The 22,643-nt window shown below is 42.0% G+C and overlaps 1 protein-coding gene across 2 annotated transcripts in view; it reads left to right on the top strand.

Moving 5' to 3' along the window:
• robo2 (roundabout, axon guidance receptor, homolog 2 (Drosophila)) overlaps positions 1-5,379 on the top strand; it is a 655,443-nt gene extending 650,064 nt beyond the window's left edge. For both annotated transcript variants that reach the window (XM_049467120.1, XM_049467121.1), the window contains one exon: positions 1,005-5,379. In XM_049467120.1, the coding sequence (XP_049323077.1) occupies positions 1,005-1,006 (2 nt within the window). In that variant the 3' untranslated portion in view covers positions 1,007-5,379. The remainder of the gene's footprint in view (positions 1-1,004) is intronic.
• The last annotated feature ends 17,264 nt before the right edge of the window (positions 5,380-22,643 follow it).

The following is a 22,643-nucleotide window of genomic DNA, read 5'->3' as shown; positions in this document are numbered from 1 at the left end:
TTCATTAAGTTCTAACCAGATTATGTACGCTACCGTTTAAACATTTGGGGTTTTAGCAGTTGGCTTGTTAAAAATAATATACATAATATTGACTTTAAAATGATAAAATAGACTCATCTATTTTATTTAATTTTTTGTTTTTTAAATTAAAATACTATACTTTACGTCTATATTTATGGTACCATATTTTTCGCACTATAAGGCGCTCTTAAAATCCTTTAATTTTCCCCCAAAATTGTCAGTGCATCTTTTAATTTAGTTGATGAATTGGTAAATGAATTTTACCAGTCAGGTTGTAGTCACTCCACTGAAGTGCAGTGTTATGCAGGAGTTTCAGTTTAGAGGCTGGAGTAGCATTAGCATTAGCTGCTAACCGCTATTTTCCCATGCGGAGGTGAGTATTATCAGACTGTAGCCTGCATGTCTAGCGTGTTAAAACAAGCTATGTGGGACAAACCGCTAGCTAATAGCGCCCTGGCTTACTGAAACACTCAGGGTTCCTCAGTGTAGCGTTGTCGGGCGGGATTAGCTGCTAACCGCTAGTGGTCAGATGCTAATGCTAATCCCCCAGCCTTAGTACTGGAGAAATTCAGTAATTTAAGCTTACTGTAAATAAATGGAAGCGTTCTACTCACCTAAATAAAAAGGAAAAAAAGTTTTCAGGAGAGAAATTTGTGTAAATTAACATCCAGCGCTCGTTTGACTTTAAACTAAAGGTTTTTTTATTTTTATTATTATTATTACAGTTCTGTTTACTTAGCTTAGCTTTGCTTAACATAGTTAGCTACAAATATTCCGGTGCGCCTTGTGTATAAAATAGACCAGTAAATATATGTTAGGTGTATTGAAGAAGTCATGTGCTTGTCCTTACCCTCATGGTTTTGGGAGCATCGCAAATCATAGGAAGAGCTCTAGTATGTGGATGAGTTAATTGATTGTAAATAAATAAGTTTAGTTCTGTATTTTAACTGTTCTGTTTTGCATCTGTTCTGTGTTTTCCGCAGAGTGAACAGCCCTGAGCGTGAGCTGAACAATGCCTTTTCCTGCCCCGGAGACGCTTCTCCTGCTCGGTGCAATGGACTCGTAAAACGGTGTCAGAAGGAGGAACGGATCTGACGAAGGCGGAGAGGAAAGCGCAAGCGAAAACTGTAAATGTGATGTAAAGACGGACATGCGACCCACAGTGTTGATTTGATGTTTTCTGTCCTTTCGAGAACAAACTAAACACCTTCCTCTTTGAAAACGAAAAAAAAACATTAATTCTGAGAAGACAACATGTTGGAGAGAAGAAAAAAAAACGGAGAAAAAAACAAAAAAGAGATCGGAAGCTTCATTCCGAACTGGAAAAGGGAATCGTATTGTATTTCCTGTAAATATATTCTCAACGTTGAAAATTGTTCATTGCATCGCTATGCAAACTGGTTCCGTACGCTCCACGCCCAACCCCCCCCCCCCCCCCCATCCACCCTCGACCTCTTTACGCGCTATTGGTCATTTGTATTATATGTGAATTGATAGGCTGTGGTGCCATACAGAAAAAAAAAAAAAACTGTTATCATCCGTCATTTGTTAATATTTCTCATGGGTTTCATTGTTGTTCTTATTATGATTCTGATGATTATTATGATTCATTGTTTTCTTTTGCACTGCGATTTTTTGGTGAAAAGCACAAAAACCATAGCTCCCGCTGACATGAAGCACCGGGGGAGAGGAGATGTGAAGAGGAGTTGCTGTACTGTAACTAGAGAAAAGAAAATATATAGCCATGTACAGAGATATATTAAACTAAGCCTGCGTTCCTTGGAGGCGCCGGGATTTGTGATGCTAAAAGGCAGAGTTGCACGAATGTTATTGGGCAGCGGTGGGGTTCTCCTGAGGCTATGACGGAGGGCGGTGGTACCCTCTCGATGTTGGAAACGTGCTGAAGAGAGATAAGAAACAGAGAGAGAGAAAGAGAGAGAGAGAGATGTTGACGCTTGGACAGATGATTGCTGGACCAGTGCAGTGCGGTGGTGTCAAAACCCCACTGCAATAAACGTCAACCCGAAAGTGGTCATGTTCCCTTTCACCCAAACCCCCCACCCCTCCCGACCCGAGTCCTGTTCAAACACGTTGTCTTATTCAGACGTGGGCCGGCAGACAGTACTTGGTTTACAGTACTTGCCGCCCGCTGTTTGCTTTCTTGTGTTTACTTGTTTGTGTGCGTGTCAGCCTTGCTCCTCTTTGAACATCACTCAATAGCTCACCCACTCTCTCCGCTCTGTCCATCAGAGTGCGGGCCAGCGTCAGGCGGACAGTAAGAGTGATGATGAGCTTTATGAATACGGTTTCTCTCTGGCTGTAGTCCCAATACTTTTGTATTTACCTATTCTTTTTTTTTCCACTAAAAGGTGGATCTTCTTAAAGCACTCAAAACGCAAGCAATTTAAAAGCCATATGAACAAGAATACTCTATGTCTTCGTGTATAGTTTCTGTTCAGTCAATTTGTCGTTCTTTTAAACACTGGAAATTAATACATGAAGACGAGAATCTTGGGTTTTGGTGCTTTTGCAAGACCACTGTGTGATTTAAGTTTCCTTGAAAGCCTAGCTGTAAGTTTGGTTAGGATTGGTTGCTGCAATTTGGGAGCCTAAATCCATTAATCTTTTGTCCGTACTCTGCATTGATTTTGACCATGATTTTGATTTTGTAAATGTTCTCTGAAAGCTTCAGGCTCACTCACACTCCCTTTTCTAATGAAAATCAGTGTCTTTCAAACATTGTAATCATCACTGCCCACATGCGTTCTCTACATTGGCTTGGATGTGAAACAATACATACAATGGAGGACAGTTCATAGCTAAAAAGGGGTTTGGTTTCTGACAAGAACAATCAAGGCTACAGTGGAGTAGTAGTACTGGAGGTAGTGAGGTTCTTCGTCAGCATGTCTATTTGGCAGTGGTTGGGTTTCACTTCACAGGGTTCATAGGGTCATGAAACACCTGGAAAAGTCATGAAATAAAAAAAAAAAGCATTAGATGAGTTTTGAAAAAATTTAAATATCCAGAAAGTTTTGGTAAAGTTGTGGAAATTCGCTCTACAAATCTTTGTGTTTCCATTTATTGATGGAGAAAATCTATTTTGAGCTAACAAATCAGAGTCAGCCGTACACAATGGAGCTCTCAGGCTCTGACACACATTTTATTATTAAAGATTGTGTCAACATTTTATCGGATTTATTTTAGACCTACTATAATCAATAGTTTTAGTTGATTTTTGGTTTTATTGTCCATGTCTGCACTTTTAAAATTCATATGGTCATGAAAATGTGCCTTGAAGGCATGGAAAAGTCACGAAAAAATCATGGAAATTTATTGGTTAAAATGTGTATGAACCCAGACTTAAACTAATGGCCAGTAATGAGACTAAGCATATTTTTTTAAAGCTTACCTCCGTTTCCATAAGCTTTCAGGTAATAAAGCAAAACAAAAACAGACAAAACAAACACAGAAGGCTCCATCCGTATTTATAGCCATTTATGGATTGACATTGAGCTTTAATAAGTCTTTATGGATGTGGAAATTGTGTGGGTGCTGTGTAGCCAATAGTTTAAGTAAAACACAAACTATTGGCTATTATATGAATATGATGAAGAAAAAAAAAACTTAGGGCAGATTTTTTACACAGTTTAGAGTCATTTACACCTCTGCCTCTTTTGTCATTATCACAGTACATTATCACAACCTCCCCTAATGTCACCAGGCTTGTTGTTGTCATAAGCTTTTGACTCCAAACTGGCATTTAGCGGATGATCTTGCTGTTTAACAGCCATGCCAACATAAATGTCACATGCAGTAGAAGCATGTGGGCAGTGAAGGTTCAAACATTTGAAACAGATGTATAAATAAATGAGCCTTAAGTAATCAAATACATATTTTTTGCACTGTAAGGTGCACTGGATTATAAGGAGTATTATGAGACACTAGTAAGGAACAGGAGCATCGCTAAAAAATCTTTTAAAGCCAATAGAGCACTGGGTGTTAATCTACTCAGATTTATCTCCTGAAAACTGATTATTTGGGTGAGTAAAGCTCTTCCGTTTATTTACAGTAAGCTTAGACTGAGGAACTCTGAGAGCTTCAGTAAGCCAAGGTGATATTAGCTAGCGGTTTTTGCTACGTTGCTTGTTTTAACACAGTAACAACACACAGACTACAGGCAGATATACTCACCTCTGAACAGTGAAGGAGCTAGCGCTTAGCACATGTAGCGGCTAATGCTAATACTGCTCTAGCAGTGCTATAGCCGGGGTTAGCAGCAGGCTACAGTCTGATAATACTCACCTCTAAATGGCGAAAAAAGGTAGCGATTAGCGTGGTTAGCAGCTAAAGCTAATGCTGCTCCAGCCTAAGTGCTGGAAAACTAAACTGAAACTCCTGTATAACGCTGTATAAAATCAGCAGAGTGATTTTACTGCTCCTTACAACATGACTAACAGGTAAAATTCATACATGCTCAAGATTTTTAGGAAAATTAAAGGATTTTAGTGCGCCTTATAGTGCGAAAAATACAGTAAATGATTACTTCCTACAATAAATAAATAAATAAATGAATACTACACTACAAAGACAGCTATCACTAAATCACTCACTGTCTGTGGAATCTGTGGAGTTTTTGCTCTCAAAACAGTTGCGAATCATCTCAATTATTTCTTTTCTTTCATTTTAATCGTCAAAGCACTTAATTATCTTTGGTTTACTTATGATACTATAAGACTACAACCCAGGATCTACACTTTCCGGATACTTCTTTATCTATGCAGAGAACCGAGTCACGAAACAGAAACATGGAACAGAAAACTCAGTAGAAATTGTAACGTAATTCAAATTAACGTTGGAAAATCTACTTCTGTCTTATAATTAGCATATTAATATTAATATTAACGATTCTGCCATTATGACATCATAGGGCAGACATGACATTGCAAATGTCTCTAGTTTGTTATGATATGATCATTTGACGATATGATGATTTTTCAGCTGTTTCAAAAGTGGGCGTTTCCGTACTGATGTGAGGTGTTGATAGCAGGTCCACTGTATAGTGGATGAACTCAGAACTCACTGTTGGAGTGAAGGAGCGTATCTGCAACAGCGCCACTCACTGCCTGCCGCTCTACACTGGGCAGACTTACTTACACTTACACTTACACACCACTTACCTACAATTATCTACAGTTTACTGACCACAGTGTATTCAATGCCATGTTTTAATTATTTTTATTTTTATTTTTTTTTATTATTTTATATAAATGTGTATAAAGTTGATCAAAAGATATTTTTTACTGGTGAGCCTTCAGGAGAAAAACCTAAAAACAATGACTGTCCCCCCCCACCCACCCCCCCCCCATTATTTTGTATTTATTTTATTTCATTTTATTTTAATTTTTGCTATTTTTTTTAACGTATGAATGATGTTGCTGAAGAATGCAGGAAGCTGAAGGCTTTCCGTGTGTCCGTGTGTGTCCATGTTTCTTTCTCTCGGAAGAAACCCCGTCTCTTTCAGTTCTTCACTTTCTCTTTACATTCAGTGTCCAGTCGTTCAGTAAATGAGGTGCGGAGAGTATCTCAGGTTATTTTGCATATATTTTCGGTGGTGTCACGTGAGTATGTATGTATGTGTGTGTATATATATATATATAAATAAATGTGTATATATTCATACGTATCATCCTCACAAAACCAAGAGTTCGTCCCGTTCGGATTCCGAAACAAAGCTTCTTCTCCCGTCTCGATTCTTTTTTCGCCCCTGTTTGACGGCGGAGTCCCATGCCTTGTATATCTCTCCCATCAGAAGACGTGCCGGTACACTTTATGTCCATATGTCCATACGACAAAGATGTCAGTTACAGAACATACCAAAATTAATATTGATATTTCTAATGTCTAATGCATTTAGTGTCTTTTTTAATGCTAATGGTTTTTCTTTGGAAATCACAGTGTTGTTGTTTTTTGTATTTATTAAGATAATAAAGGTATATTGTGAAAAATGCATAAAAAATTTTGTGGAATATGAAATGTTTCTCCTTCAGCCTTTTTTTTCCCCCAACACATCCTCCCGTTTCTTCTGCTGTCAGCCTATGGGAAAAGCTATGCCAGACCCTTTTTGTTCTGAGGCTTTTTTCTTTTGTTCTGAATAACTGATGAAATGATTCAGCAAAACCTGAAACGCTCAGATCATTTATACCAGTTTTATTATTTTTATTTTTTTGGGACTTGTATGTGCACCATGCTGCTTTCTTCAACGATCCCAAGAAAAGTGCTCCCGAAACTACAGTATGAACTTGATGGAAATGTGACAGTTTATGACAAAAAAAAGCAAAAAAAAAAAAAAAAAAAAAAAGCTTTTTTTTGTTGCTTCTTCTTTCTTTGCTTCTTAAATTTTTTGGATTTTTTTTTTTTTTGGAAGGATCAGCCATGCTCTCTCTGTCTTTCTCTCTCTCTCTCTCTCTTTCTCGTGCTCTCTCTCTTTCTCTCTTTACCGTCTCAATACTGACAGATCTTTGTAGCTTCTATGTTCAATGTGTTGCCTTTTTTGCTAAAAAAAAAATACAGAAAACACGAAGATACAAAAAATAAATGAAAAAACGAGAAGAAAAAAAAGTTGAAAAATGTTGGGTGAAGTCTCTCTGTACAGAAGCCCCACCCTTTTTACATTCCGTTCGTTTTCTTCTTCCTGTAAGCAAAACGTCTATATTCACTTGCATGTCCTTGTCTAAGAACAAAGGGATAAAAAAAAAAATTGGAGAGAACCAACTTTTTTTTCCTATTCTCATTTCCATGTCCTGAAAAAACAAATCCTGAGTTTCTTTTCTTTCCTTGTACCTGGATCACAAATAAAATATTTTTGAAAAACGGACGAATGCCTTTGAATGTGAATGTGGGACGTCTATCTGAAGCTTTTCTGAATGAAAAAACTGTAGAAAAAACAATGTAGACATACATTTGCACATTTGGATACATAAGGGAAAAAAAAGAAAACTATAGTAGTATCTGTGCTGCGCTGTGTCTGTTTTGGTTATTCAGCTCTTTCCCGAGCTAATCCATATTCCTCTCCACTCTGCAGGCTAACATCAAACAGAAAGCTAAATGCCTGGAATAATTCACACGGAATCCGTGGGCTTTGAAGGAGCTGCAGGAGAAAGTCAGAACAAGACGTGCCTCAGATTCTCAATTTGACCCCGTCTTTCATGCTGTTTTATGCTGGATTATCTGCCCTTCATCATCGCATGCTTCCGCAGTCTTATCATTTAGGCGACTAAATCCGGCGACAGATACCGAGAAAAAGCAGTAATATCTGATCATTTACACTGACGGGCAGGTAGACTTAAAGCAAAGCTGCGTTAGCTTTTAAAAGTCAAATGAGATTATTTTAGTGAAAGCACGGCACTGTTCTGATACATATTCAAAGCCCCCTATCTCTGTAGTTCAGGCAAAAACTTCATTTTTATCACAATCTTGTAAGAAAGCGGCATGTGCCGCCAACCACCAGCAGAGGGCCTGGACACTGCGGTGGAAGAGCTGGTGGATCTGGGGCAAAAAACTCCAAGTCCCAGAATCCCCAGCGGTAATTAGTTCAGATCAGGCTCAGCTGTGAACACAGCTTAAAAACCCCAGCCAAACCTCAGTTCACCGTCACACCTTTGTAGAGGGGTGACCGGTAACAGTGGGTATTGAAGAAAAGAGATTAGAAAGAAAAGAACTCTTAAAAGAAGCCACAAAGAAAAGAAGAGATCCAAAAAGAAACAAAGGCTCACAAAAAAAGAGCTTGTAAAAGAAGCCACAAAAAAAAAAAAAAAGAAAAAAATCTTAAAAGAAATAAAGGCTCACAAAAAAAAAAAAGAGATCTCAAAAGAAACAAAGGCTCACAAAAAAGAGAGATCTTAAAAGAAGCCACAAAAGAGAGAGAAAAGATCTCCAGTTTATTTTTGAACTTTTGGTTTTCAAGAAGTCTTTCCTAAGTTTCTTAAAGTTTGATTTCATTTCCTTTGTTTGAGCCATGCCATGTAGCAGCAGATCCTTTGTTTGATTTTCCCGCCCTTTTTCTTCACTGCCACATTTAAGGCCCTCATCCAAAGCCACTGCACACACCCTACGTAGTGCAGTGGTAGCACACCCGTCTGGAGTTCCAAAGGTTGGGAGTTCAAATCCCGGTTCAAGCACTTCATCACAGATACACCAAACCAACTGCACACACTATATATATCAAATATAATATTACCAATAAATAATAAATAAGCAAAAAAATAAAAAATAAATTAACAAATAAAATAACTCTGCATTTGAGTCCACCTCCCCCCACTAAACCGTAACAGAAGGTGTGACCATTAAAATGGACCCAGCAGAGTTGGGATCTCTCAAAGAGGCTGTGCAGCACCAGGGGGCAGCCATTGGTCGCCATGAGCAGCTGCTGCTTGAGATCACACAGCAACTTGCCCTGTTGATTCAGAACCAGGCCAGTAACCCAGACGCTGCACAGCCTGCACAACCTACCCCGTCTCCTCCTATCCCCGAGGTGGCTGTAGCTGGACATGATGCCCAGGTGGCTACTCCAGAACGTTATTCAGGGGAATCAGATAAATGCAGAGGGTTCCTGCTACAGTGCAGTCTAGTGTTTGAGCAGCAACCCTCTCGGTTCCCCACTGAGCGCTCTAAAGTAGCCTTCATGGTGTCCTTGCTCACAGACAGGGCTCTGGCATGGGCCACAGCTCTATGGGAGCAAAACTCCCCCGAGTGTGCCACAGTCCAGGCTTTTACCAAGGCCTTACGCCAGACGTTCTACCAACCCTTGGGAGGAAAGGAGGCAGGGCCCAGGTTGCTAGACCTTACGCAGGGTGCACGCTCAGTGGCGGAATACACCATTTGAGTTCCGCACCCTGGCAGCTGAAAGTGCGTGGGGTCAAGAAGCCTTGGCAGCTATCTTCCAGCGGGGCCTAAATAGTAGAATTAAAGACGAGCTGGCCACTCGAGATCTTCCGTCCACCTTAACCGAGCTGTATGATGTATGCATCCGCCTGGACAACCGCATGCGTCAGAGAGCTCGGGAAAGGGCTCGGAGTACTCGTGCCCCAGGTTTTGGGCACCACTGGTCGGGTGACTCCATCCAAGGTGTATCTCCGCAAGATGCACCCGAACCCATGCAGCTGGGAGGTGCCCGTTTACCTATTCAGACAGCAGGCGAAGGCTTTAAAACAGCTCCTCGCAGATTGGGAAACGGCAGGGTCTAACCCGGGCGGGGGAATCGGCCTTAGACCCTGTGGTATCCCCCATATCAGGACTGCATCTCTTTGTAAAATTAGCCTGGCCCCCTCAACAACATACCTCACTAACAGCCTTTATAGACTATGGGGCTGCAGGAAGTTTCATTGACACCTCCCTTGCAGCTAGTTTAGGCCTCCCAGTCGAGCCTTTAGAGCGTCCGCTACCTGTCCTCGCTATAGACGGGAGGGTTGTAGGCTCCGGCCCTGTGACCCATCGCACCAAACCAATAATCCTTCAGGTGGGGGCCCACATGGAACAGGTGGAATTGTACCTGACTCAGGCTCCCCACCTGAAGCTGGTGCTTGGGTATCCCTGGTTAGAGCTTCACAACCCGCGTATAGACTGGTCAACCCACTCAGTCTATGCTTGGGGCCCATTTTGTCAGGGGAACTGTTTAAAGCTCAATAAAGCACTTCCTCGGGCAGTTCCACCAAAGGAGATGCCCATACCTCACCTAGACAGAGTTCCTAAGGAATATAGGGACCTCTGTGAGGTGTTCAGAAAAGAACAGTCCCAGGTCCTGCCCCCACACAGGCCATACGACTGTGCAATTGACCTTTTACCAGGCACAACTCCACCCAGGGGTCGATTGTTTGCACTCGCTCCTCCCGAGCGTGCTGCCATGGACACCTACATTCGTGAAGCCTTGGAGTCAGGCTTCATACGGCCTTCCTCATCACCAGCAGGGGCTGGATTCTTTTTTGTGGGGAAAAAAGATGGTGGACTTCGTCCCTGCATAGATTACAGAGGACTGAACGCCATTACTGTGAAGGACCGTTACCCCCTTCCCTTAATGCAGACAGCTTTTGAGGCACTGCAGCAGGCCTCAATTTTTACCAAATTGGACCTGCGCAGTGCCTACAACCTGGTTCGCATACGGCAGGGGGATGAATGGAAAACGGCCTTCAATACCCCAACAGGGCACTACGAGTACCTTGTAATGCCCTTTGGTCTCATGAACGCCCCCGCAGTGTTCCAACGCTTCATTAATGATGTACTGCGGGAGGCCTTGGACCAATATGCATATGTCTACCTTGACGACATATTGATTTACAGCCGGTCACTAGAGGAACACATAGGACATGTCCGACGGGTTCTCCAGTTGCTCTTGGAGAACCGTCTATTTATAAAACTCGAGAAGTCTGTGTTCCATTCAGAGACCGTATCGTTCTTGGGGTTCGTGGTATCCAAAGGCACCCTTCGCATGGATCCAGCCAAGATCAAGGCTGTCAAAGACTGGCCGCGCCCTTCCACTCTTAGGCAGGTCCAGTCTTTCCTGGGGTTCGCCAACTTTTTTCGGCGTTTCGTGCGTCAATTCAGCACGGTGGCAGCACCCCTTACTGCCTTAACCCGAAAAACCCCGGGGCCCTTTCGCTGGACAGCGGAGGCTCAGAAAGCCTTTGAAGAAATCAAGGCTAGGCTAACCTCACCACCAGTTTTACAACTGCCGGACCCCAATGAACCATTTATCGTTGAGGTCGATGCTTCAGATGTAGGTGTGGGAGCGGTACTCTCCCAACGCCAAGGGCCAACAAAGAAACTACACCCCTGTGCGTTTTACTCTCACAGGCTTACCCCAGCGGAGTGCAACTATTCTATTGGAGACAGGGAGCTCCTGGCAGTGAAGTTGGCCCTGGAAGAATGGAGGCACTGGCTCGAAGGGGCCAAACATCCATTTTTGGTGTGGACCGATCACAAAAACCTGGCCTATATACAGCAGGCCAAACGATTAAACCCACGTCAGGCCCGGTGGGCTCTATTCTTTGGTCGCTTCCATTTTGTTCTGTCCTATAGGCCAGGTTCCAAAAATACCAAGCCTGATGCCCTGTCTAGATGTTGGGTCCCTCCTGGACCTGAGCCAGCCCCTGAATCAGTTGTCCCTGCCTCCAAAATAGTTGCCCCCCTCCGCTGGGGTATTGAGGAGTCCATTGCACGAGCCCTCCAACAGGAGCCTGACCCAGGAGGTGGCCCCCCTGGTCGCCAGTATGTGCCATTGACCGTCCGCCAGCAGCTCCTGCAATGGGGACATTCCTCCTCTTTTTCTGGCCATCCCGGGGCAGTCCGAACTACGGAGTTCCTCCAAAGGCGCTTCTGGTGGCCAGGGATGGACAAAGACACTCGTGCTTTCGTGGCTTCTTGTGAGGTATGCCAAAAGAACAAGGCACCCAGGTCCCGACCGCCCGGTCTCCTACACCCATTACCGATCCCATCCCGTCCATGGTCCCATGTATCACTGGACTTTGTGACAGGTCTTCCACCATCAAAGGGCAACACGGTTGTAATGGTGCTAGTGGACCGCTTTTCCAAGGCATGCAAGTTTGTGGCGCTGCCCAAACTCCCCTCTGCCAAGGAAACTGCGGATCTACTTCTACAACACGTGGTGAGATTACACGGCATGCCCCAGGATCTTGTGTCAGACCGGGGGCCCCAGTTCGCCAGCCGGTTTTGGAAGGCCTTTTGCAAGCTGATGGGAGCCACAGTGAGTCTCACTTCCGGTTTCCATCCGGAGTCGAATGGGCAAACCGAGCGGGTAAATCAAGACCTTGGCCAACTGCTGCGTTGCCTCACTGCAGGCAACCAGACTTCCTGGACCGACCAACTGCTCTGGGCAGAGTATGCCCACAACACCCTGTGGCATTCATCCTTGGGTATGTCACCCTTTGAATGCCAATTCGGGTTCTCCCCTCCGCTGTTTGTGGAACAGGAGAGGGAAGTGGGTGTATCCTCTGCTGAGCAGTATGTCCGTCGGTGTCGCAGGGCCTGGCAGAAGGCACGCGCCACCTTGCAGGCGACCTCAAAGGCCAGGAAACGGGTCGCAGATCGTAAAAGGAGCCGTGCCCCACAGTTTCGTGTGGGTCAACGTGTGTGGCTGTCCACCAGGGACCTTCCGCTGCGAGGAGTCTCGCATAAACTGGCACCCAAATTTGTGGGCCCCTTTGAGATCTTGCGGAGGGTAAATCCGGTCTCATATCTGTTGCAACTTCCGTCTACCATGAAAGTGCACCCGACATTCCACGTGTCCCACCTACGTCCATTTGTGTGTGGAGCCCCCTCACCTGGAACTCGACCCCCTCCCCCACGTCTTGTGGGCGGTTCTCCTGCGTTCACAGTTCGGCGTTTGCTGGACGTGCGTAAGGTCCGGGGCAGCACCCAGTATCTTGTTGACTGGGAGGGTTACGGGCCGGAGGAACGTTCGTGGGTCCCTCGGAACCGAATCCTTGACCCGGCTCTGATCCGGGATTTCCAGCGTGATCGTGCTGCTGGCTTGGGGTCGTCAGGTGCCGCCCCTAGAGGGGGGGGTACTGTAAGAAAGCGGCATGTGCCGCCAACCACCAGCAGAGGGCCTGGACACTGCGGTGGAAGAGCTGGTGGATCTGGGGCAAAAAACTCCAAGTCCCAGAATCCCCAGCGGTAATTAGTTCAGATCAGGCTCAGCTGTGAACACAGCTTAAAAACCCCAGCCAAACCTCAGTTCACCGTCACACCTTTGTAGAGGGGTGACCGGTAACAGTGGGTATTGAAGAAAATAGATTAGAAAGAAAAGAACTCTTAAAAGAAGCCACAAAGAAAAGAGATCCAAAAAGAAACAAAGGCTCACAAAAAAGAGAGATCTTAAAAGAAGCCACAAAAGAGAGAGAAAAGATCTCCAGTTTATTTTTGAACTTTTGGTTTTCAAGAAGTCTTTCCTAAGTTTCTTAAAGTTTGATTTCATTTCCTTTGTTTGAGCCATGCCATGTAGCAGCAGATCCTTTGTTTGATTTTCCCGCCCTTTTTCTTCACTGCCACATTTAAGGCCCTCATCCAAAGCCACTGCACACACCCTCCGTAGTGCAGTGGTAGCACACCCGTCTGGAGTTCCAAAGGTTGGGAGTTCAAATCCCGGTTCAAGCACTTCATCACAGATACACCAAACCAACTGCACACACTATATATATCAAATATAATATTACCAATAAATAATAAATAAGCAAAAAAATAAAAAATAAATTAACAAATAAAATAACTCTGCATTTGAGTCCACCTCCCCCCACTAAACCGTAACAAATCTAAAAGAACCCTTCCCTGGACTGCAGAGGCAGTTACTCAAATAAAAGCAGAATAAACTATTTGTTTAATGTCCTTGATTTCAGAAGAACGAATAAGAATTCTAGCAATTATTTGATTATATCTTTTCATGGCATTAAACACACTAAAGAAAAATAAACTTTACTAGAATAGTACGTGAACAACTTGCAATATAGATATACTATTGTTTTCTGACAATAACTCAACACAGCTGGTACTATATTGTATATAAATACAGTTTCTCTGATTTTGCTATTTATAGGTATATTTTGATTAAAATAAACATTGTTGTTTTGTTCTATAAACTACAGACAACATTTCTCCCAAATTCCAAAAAAAAAAATATTGTCATTTATTTGCATTTATTAGCAGAAAATGAGAAATGGCTAAAATAACAAAAAAGATGCAGAGCTTTCAGACCTCAAATAATGCAAAGAAAACAAGTTCATATTCATAAAGTTTTAAGGCTTCATCAATCAATATTTGGTGGAATAACCCTGATTTTTAATCACAGCTTTAGGCATCTTGGCATGTTCTCCTCCACCAGTTCTACATACTGCTTTTGGATAACTTTATGCCACTCCTGGTGCAAAAATGCAAACAGTTTAGCTTGGTTTGTTCGTTTGTGATTATCCAAAAGTTTTTCATTAAATGTTTTTTTTTTTATTATTATTTTTACATTGTAAATTAATACTGAAGTCATCTAGAAAATGAAGGAACACATAATAAAGAATCGTGTAGTAACTTAAAAGTGTTAAACAAACCAAAATACTCTCTGAAGCGTTTAGGTGTTTTTACTTTCGGCTTCTGATTCTCTGAGACTCTGATAAACTTATCCTGTGCAATAAAGGTAAACCTTGGTCTTCTTTTCCTGGGGCAGTCCTGATGAGTGCCAGTTTCATCATTAAAGTAATTCACTCTTAACAACGCACAGCTGTTGCGAGTGCTGTCTTCTTTGGTGTTGCCTGCTGGGGAAGCAGCATTACTGTTAGGGACAGGAACAGACTGGATAAGCTTGTAAGGAAGTGTGTGTCAGTTATGGGCGGGAAAGTGGACTCTGTGGGTCAGTTAGTGGAGAAGAGGATGAGGTGTTTAATGGAGGGTATCCTCAGTAATAGCAGTCACCCTCTGCATGGGATCCTGGCAGCTCAGAGGAGCAGGCGCAGTGATAGACTCCTCTCTCTCTGCTGTAGGACTGAGAGGTTCCGCAGGTCATTTGTTCCTGCTGGAATTAGACTACTTAACACCTGATGTGTGTACTTAATAAGCACCATTTAGCACTTTTTTTTTTTTTTTTTTTTTTTTTTTTGTTATTTGTGTGCTGTTGGACAAATGAATTTCCCCATTGGGGATTAATAAAGTATCTATCTATCTATCTATCTATCTGTTCACTGAAAGTCATTCTAGGTGACTACCTATTGAAATGAGAAGATGTGCTGTTTAATATACCCAAAAGCATGTTCTTTATATACTTTATATGTGGTTACTGAACTGATATCATAAATATATTTGAACTTGAACGTATTTGTATTATTCAAACCCCAATCCCTACCTTTATCAGCTAGTATATCAGACTGGAAGTGTTAGCTGTGCTGCATTGTGAACAGATGGAATTGTGCTGTTCTGAGTGGTGAATGTTGTATTTATTGTGAAACTGTGCTTGTGAGCTTTTTTATTTACAGTGGCCCTTTAAGCAGAGCGAGTGTGCGCTGCACGCTCACGCGTACACGCCACTACTGCTGCCTCCTCCACAATACCGGCAAGCCTGGAGAAATAATGACCAGCCTTTTTTTCCGCCAGCAAAGCAAGTTTTCCTATTCTCAATTTCATGCCTTTTCCCTCTCATTTTTCACCCACTTCCACTAAATGTGCTTTTTTCTCCTCCATGCATTTCCTGCCCTCTAAAGCAGTCATGCTAAATGCGCTGCTCTGAATTTTGATGATGTTTACACACATTCCACAGTGAAGATGTTGCAGTGTAAATCGCAGGTCATGCATGACTATTCATTGTGATATAGCTGTGTGTGAGAGTGTGTGTGTGTACAGTATATAGACAACTACTCATTTAATATTTCTTCTTTATGCTGCTGTTGGTAGGAAAGGACTAGATGGTACATTTAGAGAATTTGATTGCACTCAGTGGCAAGTGTTGAAAGGTCAGGGTTAGGGATGCGTTTAACAGTTCGATTCGCAAATCCCGATTCCATTCAAAATCGATTAATTTAGGGAAATTTCAGTTACAATAAAAATTGTAGTTAGAGAGAGGAGCAGGGGCGTAGCAGCAAATTCTGGGTCCTGTACACTATCAGTGGGCCCCTATCCATGCCAGTAAACAAGAAACATGAGAAAGAAAAATCAAGATTTTCATGGGCCGCTCTTGTTGGGAAAAGAAAACGGGTGGAAAACAAAAACGGGTGGAAAATGAAAATGGGTGGGAAACAAAAATGTGTGGGAAACCAAAACGGGTGGAAAATGAAAATGGGGGCGAAACAAAAACAGGTGGAAAATGAAATTGTTGCGAAACAAAAACAGGTGGAAAATGAAAACAGCTGCGAAACAAAAACAGGTGGGAAATGAAAATGGGTGGGAAACAAAAAGGTGGAAAACAAAAATGGGTGGAAAATGAAAACGGGTGTAAAACAAAAACGGGTGTAAAATAAAAACGGGTGCGAAACAAAAACAGGTGGAAAATGAAAACGAGTGTGAAACAAAAACGGGTGCAAAACAAAAACAGGTGGGAAACAAAAACGGGTGGAAAACAAAAACCGGTGGAAACAGAACATGCTAATCGTAAGCGAGGAAGACAACAGGCAGGGTAAACAAAGGCTATCCTGGGAAGCGAGGCAAACACACTGGAGAGAAGCAGAGGGAGGAGGAGTCAGGGAGAGAGGAGCAGGAGCGTAGCAGCTAATTCTGGGTCCTGTACACTGTCACTGTCAGTGGGCCCCTATCCATGCCAGTACACAAGAAACATGAGAGAAAAAAATGGGTGGAAAATGAAAATGGGTGGGAAACAAAAACGGGTGGGAAACAAAAACAGGTGCGAAACAAAAACGGGTGTGAAACAAAAATGGTTGGAAAATGAAAAACGGGTGCAAAACAAAAACAGGTGGAAAATGAACACGGGTGTGATACAAAAAATGGGTGGGAAATGAAAATGGGTGGGAAACAAAAATAGGTGGGAAACAAAAATAGGTGGAAAACAAAAATGGGTGAAAAATGAAAACGGTTGTAAAACAAAAACGGGTGGAAAATAAAAACGGGTGCGAAACAAAAACAGGTGGAAAATGAAAACGGGTGGGAAACAAAAACGGGCGCGAAACAAAAACGGGTGTGAAACAAAAATGGGTGGAAAACAAAAACGGGTGGGGAACAAAACGGGTGGAAAACAAAAAAGGGTGTTAAGTGCAAACGGGTGGAAATCAAAAACGGGTGGAAACAGAGATAATGCAAAGCGTAAGCGAGGAAGACAACAGGCAAGGTAAACAAAGGCTATCCTGGGAAGTGAGACAAACACACTGGAGAGAAGCAGAGGGAGGAGGAGTCAGGGAGAGAGGAGCAGGAGCGTAGCAGCTAATTCTGGGTCCTGTACACTGTCACTGTCAGTGGGCCCCTATCCATGCCAGTACACAAGAAACATGAGAGAAAAAAAATTAAGATTTTCATGGGCTCCTCTCCGTACTCGGGTCCTGGGTAGTTAGGTCCACTTTTCCCCACTACCACGCCCATGCCCACCTATTATGTTCTACTGCCCCCCCAAGCAAAGCAAAGTCTTCATAGGACAGCCCTACAATGGACCCGCCCTACCTCAACGACAGCCGAGCCAGTTTTCCCTTTTGTATTGTATGTGTGCAGAGAATCATTGGTATCATTGTCTCTTTCTTAGCTTGGCTGTATAGGAAGCGAAGGGTTCTTCACTTTTTGACGTAGCGGACAAAAAAATGCAGCCTACCTCAGCTGCAGCCTGGGCTTTGTAGTGCAGCTTGTTATGAATAGCAGCAAGTCTGTGTGAGTGTGTATGTGCTGTCATTGCATGGGGCTGGGGTTGCACTGCTATGTGGGCTAATTAAAGGAAACATCCCTGGCTGCTGCTACTGTTTTCATCCCCATCCTCACCCTCTCTCTCTCTCTCTTTCTCTCTCTCTCTCTTACACACACACGCACACATACACTCTCTTTCTCTCTCTCTCTCTCTCTCTCTCTCTCTCTCTCTCTTGCTCTAGTGCTCTCTCTCGCTCTCTCTCTCTGGATTGGTAACAGCGAGTGCAGCGAGAGAGGGCAGCAGTACCAATGCAACACCATTCATCATACATGTCACCTAGACTCAGCCAGCTTCTGGAGACGAGCATTAGCATTTCTCTCTCTCTCTCTCTTTCTCTCTCTTACACACACACACACACACAAGCTCTGTCTCTACCCTTAAGCTTTCATGATTCTATTAGATTGTCTCTTATCGTTTAGACAGAAAACTCATTTCCTTGCATAATAATTCATATCCTGCTTTTATTTCATGTCTCTTCTTTTTTAATAAAACACTAGTTTCCCGTATTTTGATAAGAAAACATAATTAAAGAAGTGTCATTAAAGTTTGAAGCTGGATGTTATTCTATTCCGTCATGTTTCAGCACAGCGATGGAGGAAAAGTGCAGCAGCAGTGCAGTGGTTCTGTAGCGTCAGACGGGGGCTAACAGTGAAGGTCATTCAGATAAATCTTTCTTTTTCCGTCCCTCTTTCTCGCTCGTTCTTACACTCACCCACTTGCCTGTTTGCTAACCTTCTGCTGAGTTTCTTTCATTTGCTGATTTCCATTCGATTTCTAATTTCACCTCACTTCTTCATTCTGTCTCCAGCTTTTTGTCAGAGGGCTGATCGATTAACAGGAGCATTGAGTTCTGCTGTAGCTGGACTTCCTATTTCAGCAGCGGTCATTCAGAGCTTTTTACAGCTGCAAATGAACAGGTTTTTGTAGCTCTCTGAAAGAGGTGGGATGATATTCAGGAGCTAGTGCGGGCAGAATTACAGTGTGTTAGCTTTCTGTAGAAGCAAGGCTGCACAAGAATATAGCATATATAGATCTCTTTATACACCATATTCTAATGTGTCCTATGCTGTGTACCAATTGTGTACTACACACTAATATAAATACTATAAATAAGATAAAAAAAATAAGCAATAAGAAAAAAAAAATCTAAATTTCTGCATAAACATGACCTTAAACATATTTTTGAGTGGCAAAAGTAAGTAATCCTTTGCTTTTAGTATCTGGGGTTCACAAACTTTAAAGCAACAGGGTTTAGCAGGTTATTGCAAAAAATGAGCAGCTCCTTCTGGACCAGAGAAACCAAATACAGGTGCAAAAACACCCTACATTACAGTTAAACAGCTTGGAAGGCACAAAGTGAACAAACCCAGGGGGTGGAGTGATGTGGGGAGAGAGCACCATCTACCCACCCAAAGAGAGCAAGGCCAATTGTACTCTCTCGGGGCAGCTGATGGCAAGCTACATAAACAGGATTCGAACTGGTGATCTCCTGATCGTAGTGGCCCGCTGGGTTTACGTTATTGGGATGGAAACTGGAGCACTTCCTATTGTGTACTTCAATTTAAGAGTCCCTTTGTTAACTTTTGTTTTGATGCTGCATCCCCTGCTCTGCACAATTTGTGATTTTCCTGTTCCCAATACATCTGATCAACTAATCGATTCATTGATAATTCCTGTTAGAGTAGCAGCGACAGTTCTGGTGGAAACAGGAAAGTTGAGATGCACATTGAATTCTGCCGTGATTTGGGCAGCCGTGGTTTTATGTTTTTTGGATACAATCCGAGTTAGAACAGCTTCCTCTTGCGTCCACAGTTAATCCTGTTGGATGTGGTTGGTCCTTCTTGGTGGTATGCTGACATCACCCTGGATACCGTGGCTCTTGATACATCACAAAGACTTGCTGTCTTGGTCACAGATGTGCCAGCAAGACGTGCACCAACAATTTGACCAACAATGAAGATTGGCCACCAGGCTGGTCCAATTTAGCCATGAAACCTCTCACACTAAAATGACAGGTGTTTCAGTTTCATTGTCCAACCCCTGTATACTTTACAGCACTGTTAGTCACAAAGGTAAAGAGAGATTGAGGGTTAATATAGGAATAGACCATCTACCAAAATGTATTTTTTTCCATAAATCCACTCATTTCTGTGAAGAAATAAAAAAGGCACACAACAGATCAGGTGACAGAGGTTCTTCCTAGGTAAGTAGTAAAAACACCACACAAACTGGTTTAAACTAATTGAACTGAACCGAAGTTTGTATGGTGCCAGCTACACCAGTCCCTCTCTAAACCAGCAGGATGAGAAGTTTGAGAGGTTTTGATCTGGGCCAACAGATACAGTACCGGTTGTGTGCCTCGCAGGCTTCAGGAGAGACCCGTCTAACGAGCATCTCTTAATCAAGCTCTAATTGTTGGAGCATGATCGCCAGTGACCTGGCTAATGGGAATGGCCCTGATTAACGATGTGTGCTCACACACAGTAGGAGATGCCGCCCAAAACCACAACTCATTGATTCATTAATTTATTCATTAATTAAAAGATAGCAATGAGGCGAAAACAATAGAGCACCAGATGACGGACACTGCAGGAGTGTAGGGCTTATTTAATGAAAGCCATGTTTCGGTGTGGAGGGGTGTTTGATGTGAACATAATGAATATTTTACACAATTTACTCAAGGTTTATAAAGGCTTTAATTATTGATGACAGTAAATCACACACATATAGCACTCCAGTACAGAATCTGTGAGTATGAATTTAATAAATAGTGAGTGCCAAACCTCCAGTCCTGATCTTAATGGTCAGATATAAAAGTGCTGTTGCCCAAATAGATGGACACTAAAGAGCTGCTGACCATAACAGTCATAACAATCAAAAATGATCAAAGCTATTGCACTAGCAGTCTGAAATTTAAAAACAAAGGAGAAGTTATTCTAAAGTGGCATTCTCTGTATTTTGTCCAGATTCAGTCCTTCTTCTGGCACCACTGCCCAGCAAACCACTGTAAGAGTTTACTAATGAGCTGATTAGATCAATCAGTTTGGGCTGGCAGCAGGAAAAGCACTAATTGTGCACAAAAAGAGCAGCATTAAGAAATACTGGGTTTATCAATACTTTTTGCGGTCTGTGATGAGTTTCACTGTTTACCCTACAAGTAGGTCTCATTATGCTATATGCTAAATGTTGAACTGTAAATCTAATGAATACAGTATATTCTTTTTTAATAATAAACATAAGACTGCTGTGGTATTTTGGATTAGTAGTTTCTGTTGTTTAAGGGTGAATAAATTTGTCATACTTCTCCATTAATTGCAATATTTCTATGTTAGAATTTGCAGAAGATTGTACTTTAAGTGTCATCCCTTCAGAAAACCCAACCATTTCTACTGAGACCACTTCAGTTTCTGAATCAGTTTCTCTGATTTTGATATTTATAGGTATGTGTTTGAGTAAAATGAACTTTGTTGTTTTATTCTATAAACTACAGACAACATTTCTCCCAAATTCCAAATACAAATATTGTCATTTACAACATTTAGTTGCAGAAAATTAGAAATAGCTGAAATAACGATGAAAAAGATGCAGAGCTTTCAGACCTCAAATAATGCAAAGAAAACAAATACATATTCCTAAAGTTTAAAAATCTAAATCAAATCAAATTTGGTGGAATAACCCTGGTTTTCATGCATCTTGGCATGTTTTCCTCCACAAGTCTTACACACTGCTTTTGGATAACTTTATGCTGCTTTACTCCTGATGCAAAAATTCAAGCAGTTCAGTTTGGTTTGATGCTTGTGATCATCCATCTTCCTCTTGATTTCATTTCAAGGTTTTCAATTTGATAAAAATCAAATAATTTTATTTTTAGGTGGTCTCTTAATTTTTTTTCCAGAGTTGTATGTGAATTAGATAACTAACATATATTACATTATGGTCATTTTCCCAAAATATTTACTTTAAGATATATTTCAAAGCCCTACTATAAACTCATTATTAAGCCTCGTTATGCTCTTTTTAACATTGATTGGACTTTGTAAGTATAATACTTTACTCAATTACTTGTACCTACTTGTTAATCTGAATCTGGCGGCTAACTGGTAAATTGAAATAGAACAAATATGCCTGAATGCCTAGAGTTCCCTAACTTCCTGTCTTGCTAACGCAGGAAGATCTCAAAAAGTAACCTTCTCTTTGTATCACGCATTGGTGATCTATAATTGGTCAGTGGTATTTGGGTATTTGAAACTTGGACATATATAAGTATGTTCTGTTATTGGATGGAAGCTCCTGTACACTGTGAGAAGACAGTATAGACTGGCTGTGTTGTCTACATGTAGTGGTACAGGTAGTGGAGGACTTAATTTGGCCAGTGATGTTAAAGGAGTGTGATACAGTCTGCTTTAGTTCAGCTGAAGGAGACAAGTCTGGAGGTCTGATTCACTGAGCGTGACCTAAACTTTCAGGTCCTGTAAATCCTGTGCTTTAGGAATGCGTAATTGTTACTATTATTGTTAGAAATCTGAATGACACCTCTGTGTTTATCCTTTACAGCAGTGTGGGTTATTAGATGGAGCTCCAGTGATGATACGTGTCACTGAAGCAGCAAATTAACACAAGATGGCGGCTCCGAAAGAGAAAAGGGACAGAGGGAAAGACATCTTTTGGATCTGTTCCTGTCCAAATCTCTCCAGAGCCCTGCACCATTCTTCACTGCTCTTCCAGGTGATGAGAGTTCATTTCCCTGTTTTCACTTGTATGTGTTTCTACACTGTAAACCCATATGTTGTTTGAACTCAAATGATTTAAGTCTGTTTTACATAAAATTGGGTATTTCTAAACAATACTCAACTATTTTGAGTTAGTTGAACATTCATGGGCACATATAAATTCAAACTGTGATCTTTGAGTTGAACCAACTTATAATAACTGAGTTTAGTCTGTTATCATTGGCAGCTTCTTTTCCATTGGCTTCTGTCACAATCTATTTGCATACTGGGTGTGTCCAACAGTTTCTGACAGACACTCACCATCAGTGTGTAGTGATTCCCCCTGGGCTACCTTACAAATAAATCAAGTTCCCCTTTAGTTGTAATAATTTGATGTTTTACTTTATGCTAACTCAAGATTTAATTCCCCATTACTTCATAATTATTTGAGCAAACCGGCTGCCTTAAAAAAGTTATGTAAAATCAACTTATCCAGTCTTGCAGTATAACTTTTTTAAGGCAACCGGTTT

This window comes from Astyanax mexicanus, chromosome 18 (genome assembly GCF_023375975.1).
Source record: "Astyanax mexicanus isolate ESR-SI-001 chromosome 18, AstMex3_surface, whole genome shotgun sequence".
In the NCBI taxonomy this organism is placed as follows: Eukaryota; Metazoa; Chordata; class Actinopteri; order Characiformes; family Acestrorhamphidae; genus Astyanax; species Astyanax mexicanus.
This window is presented reverse-complemented; position numbering and strand designations above follow the sequence as displayed.